Source organism: Sprattus sprattus (genome assembly GCF_963457725.1).
Source record: "Sprattus sprattus genome assembly, chromosome: 13".
Taxonomy (NCBI): Eukaryota; Metazoa; Chordata; class Actinopteri; order Clupeiformes; family Clupeidae; genus Sprattus; species Sprattus sprattus.
This window is the reverse complement of record NC_137911.1, coordinates 11,803,803-11,819,014: the sequence shown is the minus strand read 5'-3', so window position 1 is coordinate 11,819,014 and position 15,212 is coordinate 11,803,803. Positions and strand designations below refer to the sequence as shown.

Below are 15,212 nucleotides of genomic sequence, written 5' to 3'. Positions count from 1 at the left end.
GGTTATTTGTGAAAAAGTGCTGTGACTTCTAGCTTTTTAGCAAGGGAGGTTTGAGGTATGAGTCATTTCTGTAATCAGAGTGCGTTTGCACCTCTCAGGTATATTTGTATATATGTGTATGTTAGAGTGAGATTGTGGTCTGAATGGAGATGCTAGAGGTGTGTGTGTGTATGGTATCAGTGAGTTAAGTGGTTTAAGCCGCAGTGTGTCTGAGGCTGGGAGTCTAATCCTGGATCAGCTCAGGACACACACACGTACACACACACACACACACACACACACACATGAAAAGTCTCACACACACCTTATGTTACAGGGCAGTATAGTCCAACAACAATCTGTTGTGTGTGTGTGTGTGATCTATGTATGTTTCCAGGAGTGACTTTCACGCCACCTCATATCACCTGTTAAGTCTATTTAACTTAAGCAGTCCTGACATAACCTGTACATTTGCTAAGCCACTGATAAGGGTCTCATTTGTTTACATACTAAGGTATTTATTCAAAAGTGTGAACATACAATTAATTTTATATATATTTATAATCCAAGCACATGCAAATGTGTTCGTTTTCTTAATGACCGGTGTTCCATCACGACCAAGAGAAGCTGAAAGAATACTTGACTTTCAACTGAGAAATTCAGTCAAAAGCCTTCAGTCCCTTTCCCTCTGTGTGTGTGTGTGTGTGTGTGTGTGTGTGTGTGTGTGTGTGTGTGTGTGTATGTGTGTGTCTTTGTGTGTCTTTGTGTGTATCTGTGTTTGTGTCTGTATTTGTGTGCCTGTCTGTGTGTGTGTCTTTGTGTGTAGCTGTGTTTGTGTCAGTATTTGTATGTGTGTGTGTCTGTGTGTCTGTGTGTGTGTTGTCGCAGCCCAGCTCTCAGCACGACGCAACAAGGGAATTACAAAGCATATTCTTTTATTTACTCTTTAAATTATGAATTTAGGGACTCAAACAGTACAACAAAAGGTAGTCAAATTAACAGAAAATAGGAGAAAACCTATGCCTTGCACCCAGTGCAACTGGCACCTTCCCCTCTGTCTCTCTTTTTCTCTCTCTCTAGTCAGCTCTGTTTCTCACTGACTATTTAACTCTTACAATCTAGTTGCTGCTCAGGTGCCAAACTAGTCTAATCATTTGCACTTGAGCTTGCAATCAGTGGATGCCCGACCTCACTAGTCCCGAGAGCACCTCCCCAGGGTCCTAGAGCCTGCCCTGTAGTACTGGTCACCCATAGTAACCTAAGTGGGAGCCTAAGAGCAGCTTGGGCTACCACAGTGTGTGCACCTGTTGCATTGTCTGAGTGGTTAATCTTGTCAGTGAGGAGATGGAGAGTAAGGGAGCGAGTGAGGTCTTGTTGTGTTGTCAGTGGGTGCTCCTTTGTCTTCAAGCTGCCTCTGCTCTTGTGTAAGGCAGGACTGCACTGGGAGACTCATTAATGAAGGACAACATGGCACAGAATGGCAACTGGGAGTACATTATGTCACACACACACACACACACACACACACACACACACACACACACACACAGACTTGCTTTCCTCCCTCCTCTCTCTTCCTCTCTCTCTCTCACACACACACACACACACACACACACAGACTTGCTTTCCTCCCTCCTCTCTCTTCCTCTCTCAGAGACACACACACACACACACACACACACACACACACACACACACATAGAAACTTGCTTTCCTCCCCCTTTCTCTCTCTATCTCTCTCACACACACACACACACACACATAGAAACTTGCTTTCCTCCCCCTTTCTCTCTCTATCTCTCACACACACACACACACACACACACACACACACACACACACACACACACACACAGAAGGCTTGTCTTCAGGCAACTTTCCAGCAGCACAGTAGACATGCATCTGCATTCATGGGCTGTATTTGTGTAATGGACCTTGAGTGCAAAGTGTGTGTGAATGCCGAGTATTGTAATTCCCCATTCCTGGCTTTTGGACTGAATATTTATGTGTATGTCTGCCTGTTTCCTCCCTGCAGACCTGTGAATGCATGTGTTTGTGCTTCTGTGTGTGTTACAGTGGCTTGATCGTCCCCGAGCGCTACAGTAATGAAACTGTTCCTGAAGTGGTCGCAGAGTCCGGATTCGCCCTCCTCCACTTTTTCAGCGATGCAGCGTACAACCTGACTGGCTTCAACATCTCATACAGGTACACGCGCATACACACACACACACACGGGACACGCGCACACACACACACACACGCACACACGCACGCACACACACACACACACACACACACAGTGTCCTCTTTACTAACACCAGCCCAGTTTTAACATGAACGTTTGAATGTTATCAGGAAGCTAACTTTGATTTTACTGTGCCCTTCAGAGGGGGAACACACAGAGCCTGTCAGTGAAGCTGACAGAGGATTAGATAGAGAGGCAGAGGCAGAGAGAGAGAGAGAAAGTGAAGAGAAAAGGGGATAGAGGAGATGAAAAGAGAAAGCAGAGATGAAAGGCAGAAGAGAGACAGAGAGAGGGATGTTTTCTTTGACCTCTGTCGAGACTGAGGGGACGACTGATTGGGCAGTCTTGTTTTTTTGCTGGCACAGTCTCCATGGTGACCAAATTGTCAGGCCTGAGGTAGTTAAGCAAACACACACAGTCACACTCACCGACTCACACATACACAAAAACACAATCAAAGTTTGGGCTTACTGAACTAGTGTGACAGCCGCACACACTCACTCACACACACACACACACGCACACACTTATATGCACACACACACACACACACGCACACACAAACTCAAAGACATCAATCAGCTTGTTTCTATTCAGCTGCAGTGCCCCTCTTTGCTTCTTTTTTAGGGGTTCGGGGGTGTGAGGGGCTTACTAATGCACCCCAGCACCACTGCTCCCCTCCACACACACACACACACACACACACACACACACACACACACACACACACACACACACACACACCACCTCAACCCCCCCCTTCTGCAAGTGTCACCACCCCTCCACTCATCCCTCTGCCTCAGTGTCCTGCACCGCTCCAGCACACCCTGTCTGCAGTGTAGCACCCCTCTCACCACAGCTCTTCCAGCACATTCACGCACACACACACACAAACACACATACACACACGCACGCACGCACGCACGCACGCACGCACGCACGCACGCACGCACGCACGCACACACACCACACACACACGCGCGATACACACCTCCAGCGATACACACCTCCAGCAGACATCTTGTGGAAGCAATGTGTCATGTTCGGGAATGTTTGTGTTACCAAGTCGAGCCTCATTCTGTCACAGCCGTCTAACATTCCTACTGGTGTGTATGCCACCTCTCACGGCCTCTCAGCAGGGGGAAAGAGGGGGAGAGAGAGAGAGATAGAGAGAAAGAGAGAAAGAGAGGGAGGTATAAGAAACTGTGTATTTGAGTTTTGTGTAATTTGGTCTTGGTGTAGTAATTTATTTAAGTCATCAGGTTTAGTCATCAGGTCTGTGAAAGTGTGAACTGTCCTTAATTAAATAAATCTTACTGCTCATGATTAATTCACTGTAGCAAAGTATAACTGGTCCAGCCTTTGCACTGACGGTAGGTGGGTGTTGAGGTGAGAGCTCATTTTTTTTGCCAACTCCTTGCAGGATTCCTGTGAATTCTCCTCTCCTCACTAAACTCACCGATGGTTATATGTTTGATCAGAGGTTTTAGAATTCTGTGAAGCCTTGTGCACAGGACCTCTTCATATGTAAGGTTCACTGTCTCTGTCTCTTTCTCTGTCTCTTTCTCTCTCTCTGTCTCTCTCTCTCTCTCTCTCTCTCTCTCTCTCTCTCTCTCTCTCTCTCTCTCTCTCTCTCTCTCTCTCTCTCTCTCTCTCTCTCTCTCTCTCTCTCTCTGTCCCGCAGGATAAACACGTGTCCCAATAACTGCTCAGACCAGGGCGTGTGTCAGGACAGGGGAGGCCAGGGCGGGGGTGTGGTGTGTGAGTGTGACGCAGGCTGGAGGGGCGATGCGTGTGATATCCCATACTGCCCTGCTGGCTGTGGTCACCCTCACAGGGGGTCCTGTCGCAATGGGACCTGTGTCTGCAAACCCAACTGGCAAGGTGGGTATGGACATCTGTGCACGCACACACGCAGGCACACACAGGCACACACACACACTGGCACACACACACACACACACACACACACACACACACACAAACAAACACAAACACAAGCGCTCTCTCCTGTCCTTCTGCTGACACTTTCTTACCCCCTTCCAACCCACAATGTCCTTTCTCTCTCTCACTCCCTCCATCTCTCTCTCTCTCTTTATCTCTTTCTCTCTTCCACTGACTTCCTCTGTCCCTCTCTCTGGCTTCCTTTCTGTCTCTCTCTCTCCCAAGCTGTATCTGAGAGAGCCTCATCAGCTAGACTAGAGTAAATTGCCAAAGTGAGGGTTCTTTCTTCTTGTTGGTGAATGGGCTAGACTAGAGAAAGGGCCTCCATTACTCCGGTGTGGGGTTGTAGGGAAGGGTTTCAATTTCTTGAGGTGTTCTTCCGTGCGAAAGAGTACAGACAAAGGAATTGGTAGGGTGTGCTGAAGATGTCTGCCAAATTGTCTATGTGGAATTGGCCTTGACCCGAGCTACCGTACAGGAGACGGATTCTGCTCACAAATAACCTTGTTTCACAGGTTGACTGCTCTGGAGCCCAGCCCAGTCGGAAGGGGGTAAGGAGTTGCAGAGCAGACTGGGGTGCCACCTCTAAAGCAGAATAATAGATCATGGGGGATCCTTTAAATTATAACTGTCTTCTGAGGACTAGGAGGTGGACATCTGCCAGGGGTCTGGAACAAGGGGTTGGCTCTCTGTACTGGTCCATCTGAGGGATGGTGGCAGATAGGGGAAGACAGCAGCGTCTCTTCACCAAGACACAGGGGCCCTGCGGCTCCTAGAGGAGGCGCTGAATGAGAAGCCAATGGCGCTGCATGGGGCCTGCAAGGTAGCCCTGGAGAGCCAGTCACCACTGGGCTGGGAAATGAGCTCCCCTGCTGCCCTTCACTGTTGGTTTCAACCTGTTGTTGAGGAGTGAGGAGGAGCCATTGTTGCCTGGTTCAGCATCACTCTGTGCTGAGAGGGGTGACAGCGTGGAGGTGGACACAAGTGTTTTGGTCAGGTTTCTCCTTGAAAGGCTTTTGGAGGTATTTCTGTAAGCCTATGGCCTTACAATAGAGGCTCATGCATGGGGCTATAGCTACGAACAGATGTGGCACCCCTGAATCCAGCGGTCTGGAGGAGATGTCCATTCTGTGGGTTTGAGGAGACGCTGGGTCGTCTGTTTGTACACGGTGAAAGGTTTTTGAGCTCTAGAAGGGTTGCCTTGGAAAGCTTTTCTCATTCCCTCTTTGGGGGACCTTGGGTGCTAGGCTAAGAAGAAGAGAGAGCTGTCTATTGAACCTTTTACTGGGCTCTGCAAAACTGGCCATTTGGAGAATTGGAGAGAAAAGGATGTTGGAGAGTGGTTCAGTTGACCCTGTGAAGGCTTTTAGGGGGGGTGGTGGTAGGTGGAACTAAGATTGCTTAATGGAAGTTGGTAAGTAGAGAGGATGAGCAAGTAGCTTTTAAAATGGGAAACTTGTATTGCTTGTGTTGCTGTTCTCTTCTTACTCTGAGGATATGATAGGTTGTCTATGTTGGGTGTTCTAATGCATTATTTGAGGTTAAGTAAAGCTACAGTTAAAGTCTAAGACTACTGATTTAATAAACAAGTTTTTTAAACCTCTCTCTTCCTCTCTCTTTCCTCTCCCCTCAACCTCTTTCACACTCTCCCTCCTTCCCTCCCTCCCTCTCCCTATCTGCCTTCTGATGAGACATTGTATTTGTCCCTGAATGACACATCCATCTGCTGTTTTAAGTAAATAAAGATTCTGCAGACAAGGAACCATTTGTTTGTATGTATGTATGAGTCTTTGTGTGTGAGTGTTTTTGGAAGTTCAGTTGCTACGTTTAGTTTGTAACAGCCTTGTGACAGTTGGTCACAGACACACACCACACACACACACACACACACCGCACACCACACACACACACCACACACATACACTTTTACACATATACAGTGTTGGGAAAGTTCACTTTCTACATGAACTAGTTCAGTTCATAGTTCACAAATTTAAAAATGAACTAGTTCAGTTCATAGTTCATAATTCAAAGTTTTGAACTAAGTTGACAGCTCCAAAAAATGAACAAGTTCAGTTATTTTTAATATGTTGCGAGCTAAAAAAAAAAATCGAAATCTCTATATGTCTGCAATACCGCTTTCGGCCTCTACACAACTTCGGCGCTCTTACACTTGCCAGGCATCAACAGTTAAAGAAAGCACACGCAGCGATTGGAAATAGGACTGTTAAATGTGTGTTTTTCGCCTGGAAGTCTCTAGATATCTGGCACCATATTGAACGAAATTAAAAAGAGTGAACGTGCCATTCACAGACACCAGAAGGAACGAGTTCACAGTTTCGTTCATCAAGCAATAATACAGAATGTTCAGTTCACGTTCACCAAAATTATGAACGAGTTCATGAACTTTCGTTCAATGAACGCGTTCAGGTACAACACTGCACATATACATACACACATACGTTTACATACATGCGTAAGGCTTGACCTGATGTTCGCAATGATGACCAATTAAGGCGCTCTTGTTTCTCTGATATCCATGAAATGACAAATCAGTACAAATCAGACAAATCATGTGATTAATTCAATCTAGCAAGTCATGAGTTTGAGCACACACACACACACACACACAAACACACACACACACACACACACACACACACACACACACACACACACACACACACACACACACACACACACACACACACACACACACACACACACACACACACACTTTTATGCTGACTGTGTTCGTTTTGTTCTGCACAGGGACAGACTGTTCCATTCCGGTACCAGGCAACGTCTCCTATTGGACCAGAGAGGACTTCAGTGTGCAGGGCCTAGCCAGGGCTTCCCATAAGGCTGTGGTGCACCAGGGCGTCATGTGGGTGGTGGGGGGCCATATGTTCAACTACACAAACTACAAAATGGTCAAGGCGTAAGTACTCATCCCAGCAAGCAAAGGAAGGGTTTTCCTCCTGCATCTTTGTAACATATAAAGGCACTATACAGAGTCATTCACACACACACAATTGGAGTCGGGAGAGGAGAAAAGGCCAAAGATTGCCTTGAAGCTGATGGCAAACGTGTGACTATTCAGGGTCTGTGTGAAACCTTTTAAAGGTTACTTTAGGGAGAACTAAGGAACTCTTCTGGGTTCTAGATTTCAAATTCATGTCTAAGATTTGTACACACACACTGTGGGATAGCATACGCAAATACCCTCATCATCAGGAAGTGTGATGTGGTGATACATTTAAATAACATGTATTTGTTCAGCAGATGCTTTTATCCACAGCCACTTACAGGGTTATACAGATATAGACTGTGTTATAATGTTCAGTTTGTGGTAGGGATGCACGATATTGAATTTTAGCCGATGTCCGATATGCCGATATTTACAAGCTCATTTTGGCCGATGCCGATACCGATATATACACCTCAGCTTTTAAATTATTGAAAAGTCTCTCCTGTACTGGAATGAATCTGTTATTATGCTAGGGTATTGCTGTAAATACAGGACATTACAGACTTTATTTGTATCATTTTAGAAATAGACATTCATTCATGAAACTGAAATGGTTTCAAATATGGCAGATTTATTATATTTTCACGTCACAATTTTCATACTTGAACAGTACCTCCTTGAACTTGAACAACTACACTCTGGAAATGCAGCTTGGCTTGCTTGGCAAGCTAACGTTGGTTAACTGACTTAAAGTTTAATAACGTCCCTTCTAGGATTTCTAGACTAATCTATGTAACGTTATTGCCAAGTTAGCTGTATAAATTCCATATATGGAAAAGTAAGCCATGTACAGATAGCATGGGCTTGTGACATAATGTTTCACATCCCGTGAAATGAGGTATCATCAACTTCTCTGGTGTCACGTAGCATGCAAGCTAACAATCTAGCTAACTCTAGGTAACTTATTAATGTCTATTAGCGCGACTGGTAATGTTGTAAAGCGTGGCACGCAGGTGGTCTGCATCTATGCATGCAACCCACGTTATGGCCAAGCTGCATCTCCTCCTCCTTCTCCTAAAAAGTTTTCTGACAAATAGGCATTTTGTCATCATCCTCTGATACTGTGAAGTAGGCTACTGCCACACAGCCGACGCTTATAAACATTTGCTTCGCGTGCGCATAATTTTTCATATCTGCAGATACCGATGATTAAGTTTTGAAGCCGATATCTGCCGATACCGATGTCTTGCCGATATTATCATGCATCCCTAGTTTGTGGTGTTATTAAACTGTTCTGAATTAATTCCAAAGGTGTTTGAGTAATTTAGCTCAGCCTAACTGATTTAAATGACACAATCAAAATAATAGAAACACCTCAACCTACAACGCAATACAATTCAACAGCACCACAAACTGCAGCCGTCAAAATGAACACCCAGTGAAATCAACAGTTCTCTGAATTAGTTTAGACAAAGACTGAATATTATAACTTTTTTGATTTATGGCAAGACTTGTGTATTAGACTGCATTCGTTTTAGCTCAGTGTTCTTAATAAGCTGGCAACTGTGCATACATTCATCTCATAGGGTATCAAACCCATAACCTTGGTGCTGTTTGCTTACCATAGTTCTTGTTAGAGATGGAGAGCTCATGTCTTTGCACTTTCTCTCCCGGCCTCAGGTTTAATCTCTCGTCTGAGAGCTGGATGAGCCTGAGTCCGTCTGTGAACTCGGTGAACCCTCGCTACGGCCATTCGCTGGCCCTGCACAAGGTACATACTCAGTGTGACAACTCTAATCAGGGCTTAGCAGAGTGGTTTTGCACACACATGTAAATATATAGCTTAATGGGTGCCTGTAAATATGTGTGTTTGTATTCAGTATTTCTATTGCATTTCAGTATTGTGTTCAGTATTTCTGTTCAGGGTGTTAAGGGGGGCTGATTTAGATTCTGGTGCTTTCTGATAATTATTGATAGCGAACACATATGTGCAGTATACACGTTTGTCTAGATGTTTGTATGCATAATGTTTTATGTGCTTGTAGAGTTTATTACATGTTTGGTAACTCAAACCTTTATTGTACTCAAATGTTGTAAGGTTTGTAACTTTTACTAAATGTGTATTTTACCTTCAGGATAAGCTCTACATGTTTGGAGGGAAGATTGATTCTACGGGTAACGTCTCCGCTGAGCTGTGGGTGTTTCACATCCGAAACCAGTCCTGGGTTCTGATGCCCGCAGGGGTTAAGGAACCATACGCAGTGGTGGGCCATTCGGGTCACACGGTCCACATGAAGCCAGACGGGTCCGAACCGGTCATGCTGGTCATCTTTGGCCACTGCCCTCTCTATGGGTACATCAGTAAAGTCCAGCAGTACAACATCGGTAAGTCATCTCACACACACACAAACACAAACTCACATGTTTAAACACAGACTCATAGACACAGACTCATAGACACAGACTCATAGACACAGACTCATAGACACAGACTCATAAACACAGACTCACAGGTTTAAACACAGACTCACAGGTTTAAACACAGACTCACAGGTTTAAACACAGACTCATAGACACAGACTCATAGGCACAGACTCACAGGTTTAAACACAGACTCAGACACAGACTCATAGGTTTAAACACAGACTCAGAGATTTAAACACAGACTCACAGGTTTAAACACAGACTCATAGACACAGACTCACAGGTTTAAACACAGACTCAGAGATTTAAACAAAGACTCACAGGTTTATACACAGACTCACAGACACAGACTCACAGGTTTAAACACAGACTCACATACATAGACTTGCAGGTTTAAAACACAGACTCACAGACATAGACTCGCAGGTTTAAACACAGACTCACAGACACACACAGGGCATTTGGATGTAGGGTGGGAAACTAAATAAAACTAAATGAAATTACTACTACTAATTTAGCTTTTAAACGCACTCTTTTCAATGATTCTAAGATGAAAAGACTGCAGAAATGCATCGTTTAATGTTGCTAGGCTGTTGTGAAACCATATATCTTGCATCACCTGCGCTGCAAGTTATAGCCTGCATCTACAGAAGATTACACATGATACACGTCAAAGCAATGTCACAACCAGATGAGATAAATCCTATAAATATCATCTTTCACCTGCAAAGCATGGCATGGCAGAACTGCGGTTGCCACTGTCATTTTCCCAGGCCTGGAGAAGTCTGATGAAATTACTTATTTTATTGTACTCCTCCATGAATAATGTTTTGTTGTGCAAATGTCTGCAGCGTGATGCAGCTTCCTCTTGAATTGATGTAACCTAGCCAGACTATTAGAAAAGAAATGGAAATGTTGTGTAATTTTCATTCAATACTTAGGCCCAACCTATCGAATAAGACACACAATTTTGTGCACTTTTAGTTCATGAAAGATCTTTGAAATGTCATTAAGGGTGTTCGAAAAGTCATCGAAAGGTTGTCATTTTGTGAGTGGAAATGTGTGGGAACCCTGGAGAACAGAACTGAGTAAGCCTACTTGACTTTTGGCTGCGGGTATTTAGGGCGCACCGTCTCGTCCATCACAATATAGGCTATCAGACAAACCCAGAGGGCCGATGAGGTTTACAATAGAATTTGCCTTCCTTGTAGAAATAGAACAATTTGATTAGGTAATCACCACGTTGTGTCTGACAATCCAAATGAGATTTTCTATTCATTGCCACGACTGCGGACGTGGTGAAGGCTTTGAAAGATGGACCTCAGGCTGCTGCTTTACAGCGAATAAAACAAACGATTGGATACAATTCAGTTGAGAAACGGTCTGATTTTTTGACTTGCATTAATGAGTAAAATAGATAATTACAATTATATGTCCTGTTTAAGGTACATTTTATGTTTTGTTTGAGCATTGTTACCAGACATTTTGACGTTCAGACGTTTTTCATAGTTTTTTGTTAATACATTTTTTCAGACAAAAAAACAATTACTACTGGCTAAAAAAACACCCTGACACAGGCATATACACCCTCTGTCTGTCCTCCACACACACACCTCTCTCTGCCTTTTGTGCTCTGCAGTGCCCTCTGGTGTTTAAATGTATGAAGGCAGTTTGGAGGCCAAGAACATCATCATTTGGTTTTCTTCCTTTCTCCACATGTATTTAACCACCTTCCAAACTCTCTCCCCCTCCCCCTCCCCCCTCCCCCCCCCCCCCCCCCCCCCCCCCCCTCTCTGTCCCACAGTGAAGAATGAGTGGAGTGTTCTGGACCCTCGTGGTGCGCTGGTGCAGGGTGGTTATGGCCACAGCAGTGCCTATGACCCCCACACTCGCTCCGTCTTCGTCCACGGCGGCTACAAAGCCTTCAGCGCCAACAAGTACGGCCTGGCTGGGGACCTCTACCGCTACGACGTCGACAAGAACATGTGGTATGTGTGTCTGTGTGTGTCACACTCCTTCCTGTCTCCCTCTGCTATGAAGTGAAAAGTGCCTTGATGAAAGGATTATTGAAACATGAGAACATTTAATCCGGTCGGAAGGGTGCAGAGCTCCTGCAGCTTCTAGTCAGTTCTGTGTTCCTTTTGAGGACGAGAAGAATATAATGCTCATGTCTGATGTGTAAAGTCTACAATGGTGCCATCTTTTTATGTGATCCTATTTGTGGCAAAATCATGTGGGTTTCAAGAATCTGATGGTCTGTACGGCAGTATCAGACACTGAGGCTGTCTGGTGTTGATGATGTCACTCTGGTTTCTCCACAGGACCATCCTGAAGGACAGCGGATCTTTCCGGTACTTGCACACGGCCGTCATCGCCAGCGGCACCATGCTGGTGTTCGGCGGGAACACACACAACGACACCAGCATGAGCCACGGTGCCAGGTGCTTCTCCTCCGACTTCATGGCCTACGACCTCGGTGAGTCCCAGCCGTGCCGCATCCAGACATGGCCACCATAAAGGCCCACACCCCAGACTGCTGTCAGTAATCCACGCCGGCAGTTTCTTCTGGGGCCGATCAGGGCCGAATTCGTTACAGAGTCCGAGGCAGTTACTATGGTAACAGACTGCATCGAGGCTCACGCTCTCTCGCACGCTGAGATTTTGAGATCAGCTTTTATACCCGAAATCCACTGGGATAAAGACCCTGATGAATTAGATAGATTTGTTGCGTATTTAGCCTTGAGCAGGATTTCTGCCTACACATTTCATCTCTGACCTGCCTAAGCGAGGCTTAGATAAAACTTCAAGAGTTCATCCCTCCTCTCCCTTCAGACCACAACGAGTTTTATGTTTATCGTGGAGAAGTGCCACGTGCTCGTGATTCCTCTTCTGATTGAAACCAAATAGGCACCCTGGCGGGAAGTCCTACAACTGCACGACGTCACAGATGGCAGATAAAGAGATGCGTGTGTGAGATAAAGGCTTGCAGCTGTGTGATAACAAGTCGTTTGTGCTAGATGTGTAGGATGCTTTGTATCTCACATCTGGGAGGGAAGTGCTTGCGTGATTCACCCTAAAGGGTTCTTCACAGCTTATTACGAAGAATTGATGTCAACTGGTTCACCAAATAGAAATACATTTAATTGAATTATAGAAAACAAGAACCAACTGTGAATGGGGTGTGGGTGTGGAAGGAGGCACAAAATTGGGTATTTTTATAGTCACACACACACACACACACACACACACACACACACACACACACACACACACACACACACACACATGCAAGAAAGCATGTAAGTCCTCAAGTCCTCCATATTGTAATCAAATTGATAAGAGATCATAACTGCCACTTATTTTTTCCCCACACCAGGTAGTATGGCTGACCCATAATGCACCAGTTAGCACTGTAGCTTTCTGTAGCTACTTCCTTTTCCTGTTTTAGCAACAGAGGGATGGAAATTGGTAGCCGTTCATGAGTGTGTGTGTGTGTGTGTGTGTGTGTGTGTGTGTGTGTGTGTGTGTGTGTGTGTGTGTGTGTGTGTGTGTGTGTGTGTGTGTGTGTGTGTGTGTGTGTGTGTGTGTGTGTGTGTGTGTGTGTGTGTGTGTGTGTGTGTGTGCGTTCCAGTGGACTAACAGTGCAGTTATGGCAACTGGTGTCCGCATGGTGAAAAAACCTCTTAAGGTCACTCAAGAGATTGCGCTGGGACTGGGTCACTCATTATCAGGAGGGAATGAAAGGTCACTGACGTACTAACACTCTCACACTCACACTGACTCACCAATTCACACTTGCACTCAAACTCACTCGCACACTAATGGTTCCGTGATCTAAGCTTTCGCTGCCTTCCTGGACTGCGCAGGTAAGATCCTGGCGCAGGTTTGATCCTCGGTAGGGAGCTCTTGCCTGGGCACAGTCTGGTGAGGTGGCAGTGGATGAGAAGGAAATCAGAAGAGATGCTGTTCTGTTATGGCACTAGCACTGACAGATGCCAGTGTGGCTGGGGGAAAAGGAGGCCCCTAAACGGATGAATATGTGGAGTTGATGTGATGTTGATTTATGCTTCCCCGCCCATTCCTAGTGGCAGAGAGGGAGGAAACCTCTGTCTGCCCGTCTGGAGACGGTTTGGTCATCAGCTTCTCATGTCGGTCTCCCAGGAAGGGAATGATTTCTGAGAGATCTTTGAAGTGCTGCAGATTTCGTCCATCACAACCACTTGCTTTCGTCTAGCGCCTTAAGCTAAAAATGAAAAGGCAGTGCTCGTCATCTCCACAGACTCCATTCATATTTAGGAGCCGGCATTTCTCATCATTACTGCTCCTCTGTTTGAGGAGAGCATTTGAGAGCCCCTTGAGTTTGCCTTTGGTGTTATTCTACATCTGCTTGCAAGCCCGTACTCTTTCAATGAAAACTAGTTGGGAAATGAATGATGCATGCAAGGTGTTAATATGCAGCACAAACGCAATTAATTCAGAATCGAATCAGGCTTTTAAGGTGACTGTTGAGGACTGCGTTTAAGAAGCTCTTCTTTATCAAATTAAAAGAGACATTTAAGTTTCCCTTTAACAATTAATGAGCCCGAGATGACAGCCGGCGAGTGCTGATGACACGGGGGCTAATTCTGTCATCAGGAAGTGCCAGACTTCTGGCTCCGCTCCGCTCCGTAAGAAACATCCTCCTTCCTCAGTCCTCTGTGCGAGCGCTGTAATTAGATTCCTGCAGCCCCCGAAGCTTATCACTAATTATCCGGCCCTAATAAGTACAACTGATTTTAATGAGCTGGCAGACCTTTGGAGGAGCTGTTTGAAACCTGCTCTGTTCAGTGCAGTCAGATAGGGGGCTTATGGGTGCGCACCAGCTGCAGTTCTAAAAGCAACCAACAGAGGGCAGCAAGAGACTGCGCTGAGGTTCCAGACGCTGTGCTGGCTGTGCACAGTCCAGGGAGTTTTTCAGTCACTGAGCTCTATAAAAGGCCTGTCTGTCTTACTTTTTCTCTTTGCCGTTTTATTCAGACTGCCTTATTATCATGACAAATTCAGAATAAAGAATAATATGTTTATATGATGATAAATATATTATTTAGATGATGATTTTGGGAAAATATTTTCACCATCTCCCTCCCTTGTTCTCTATCTTCCCTTCGTCTCTTCCCTATTTGCTTTCTCTTCTATTCATTCCCTCGATCTCTCCTTGTCTTTTTGGCATCCTAAACCTCCATCCCTCTTTTTCTCTCCTCTGTCTATCTCTCTATCTCTCTCTGTTTCTCTCTCTGTAGCGTGTGACGAGTGGTCCATCTTGCCAAGGCCTGATCTGCACCATGATGTGAACCGCTTCGGGCACTCTGCTGTCTTTAGCAACAGGTAACCCCATTCCTCCTCTCTCTCTCTCTCTCTCTCTCTCTCTCTCTCTCTCCCTCTGTCACACACACACACACACACACAATCACACACACACACTCACTTAGATCTTCACACAGAGCTACCATATCCCTCTAGGGCTAGGCCATCACAGTTGGTGGCACAGACAGCCAGGGTCCCTGTCCTTGGCTGGAGTTGAAGGAGAAGAAACCGAGTCTGTGCACACTCTAGATCAGGTCCAGGGGCAGGGGCCCATCAGAGGGGTCTGCCATCTGTGGAACGTCTCGG

The 15,212-nt window shown here is 45.5% G+C and overlaps 1 protein-coding gene across 1 annotated transcript in view; it reads left to right on the top strand.

The window, feature by feature from the left end:
* The window catches only part of atrn (attractin), a 69,959-nt gene that overhangs the window by 14,190 nt on the left and 40,557 nt on the right, over positions 1-15,212 (top strand). Inside the window, exons 4-11 of the mRNA XM_080850749.1 lie at positions 2,056-2,184; positions 3,909-4,108; positions 6,941-7,109; positions 8,820-8,910; positions 9,275-9,524; positions 11,368-11,551; positions 11,885-12,039; positions 14,843-14,927. Coding sequence (XP_080706875.1) covers positions 2,056-2,184; positions 3,909-4,108; positions 6,941-7,109; positions 8,820-8,910; positions 9,275-9,524; positions 11,368-11,551; positions 11,885-12,039; positions 14,843-14,927 — 1,263 coding nt within the window. The remainder of the gene's footprint in view (positions 1-2,055; positions 2,185-3,908; positions 4,109-6,940; positions 7,110-8,819; positions 8,911-9,274; positions 9,525-11,367; positions 11,552-11,884; positions 12,040-14,842; positions 14,928-15,212) is intronic.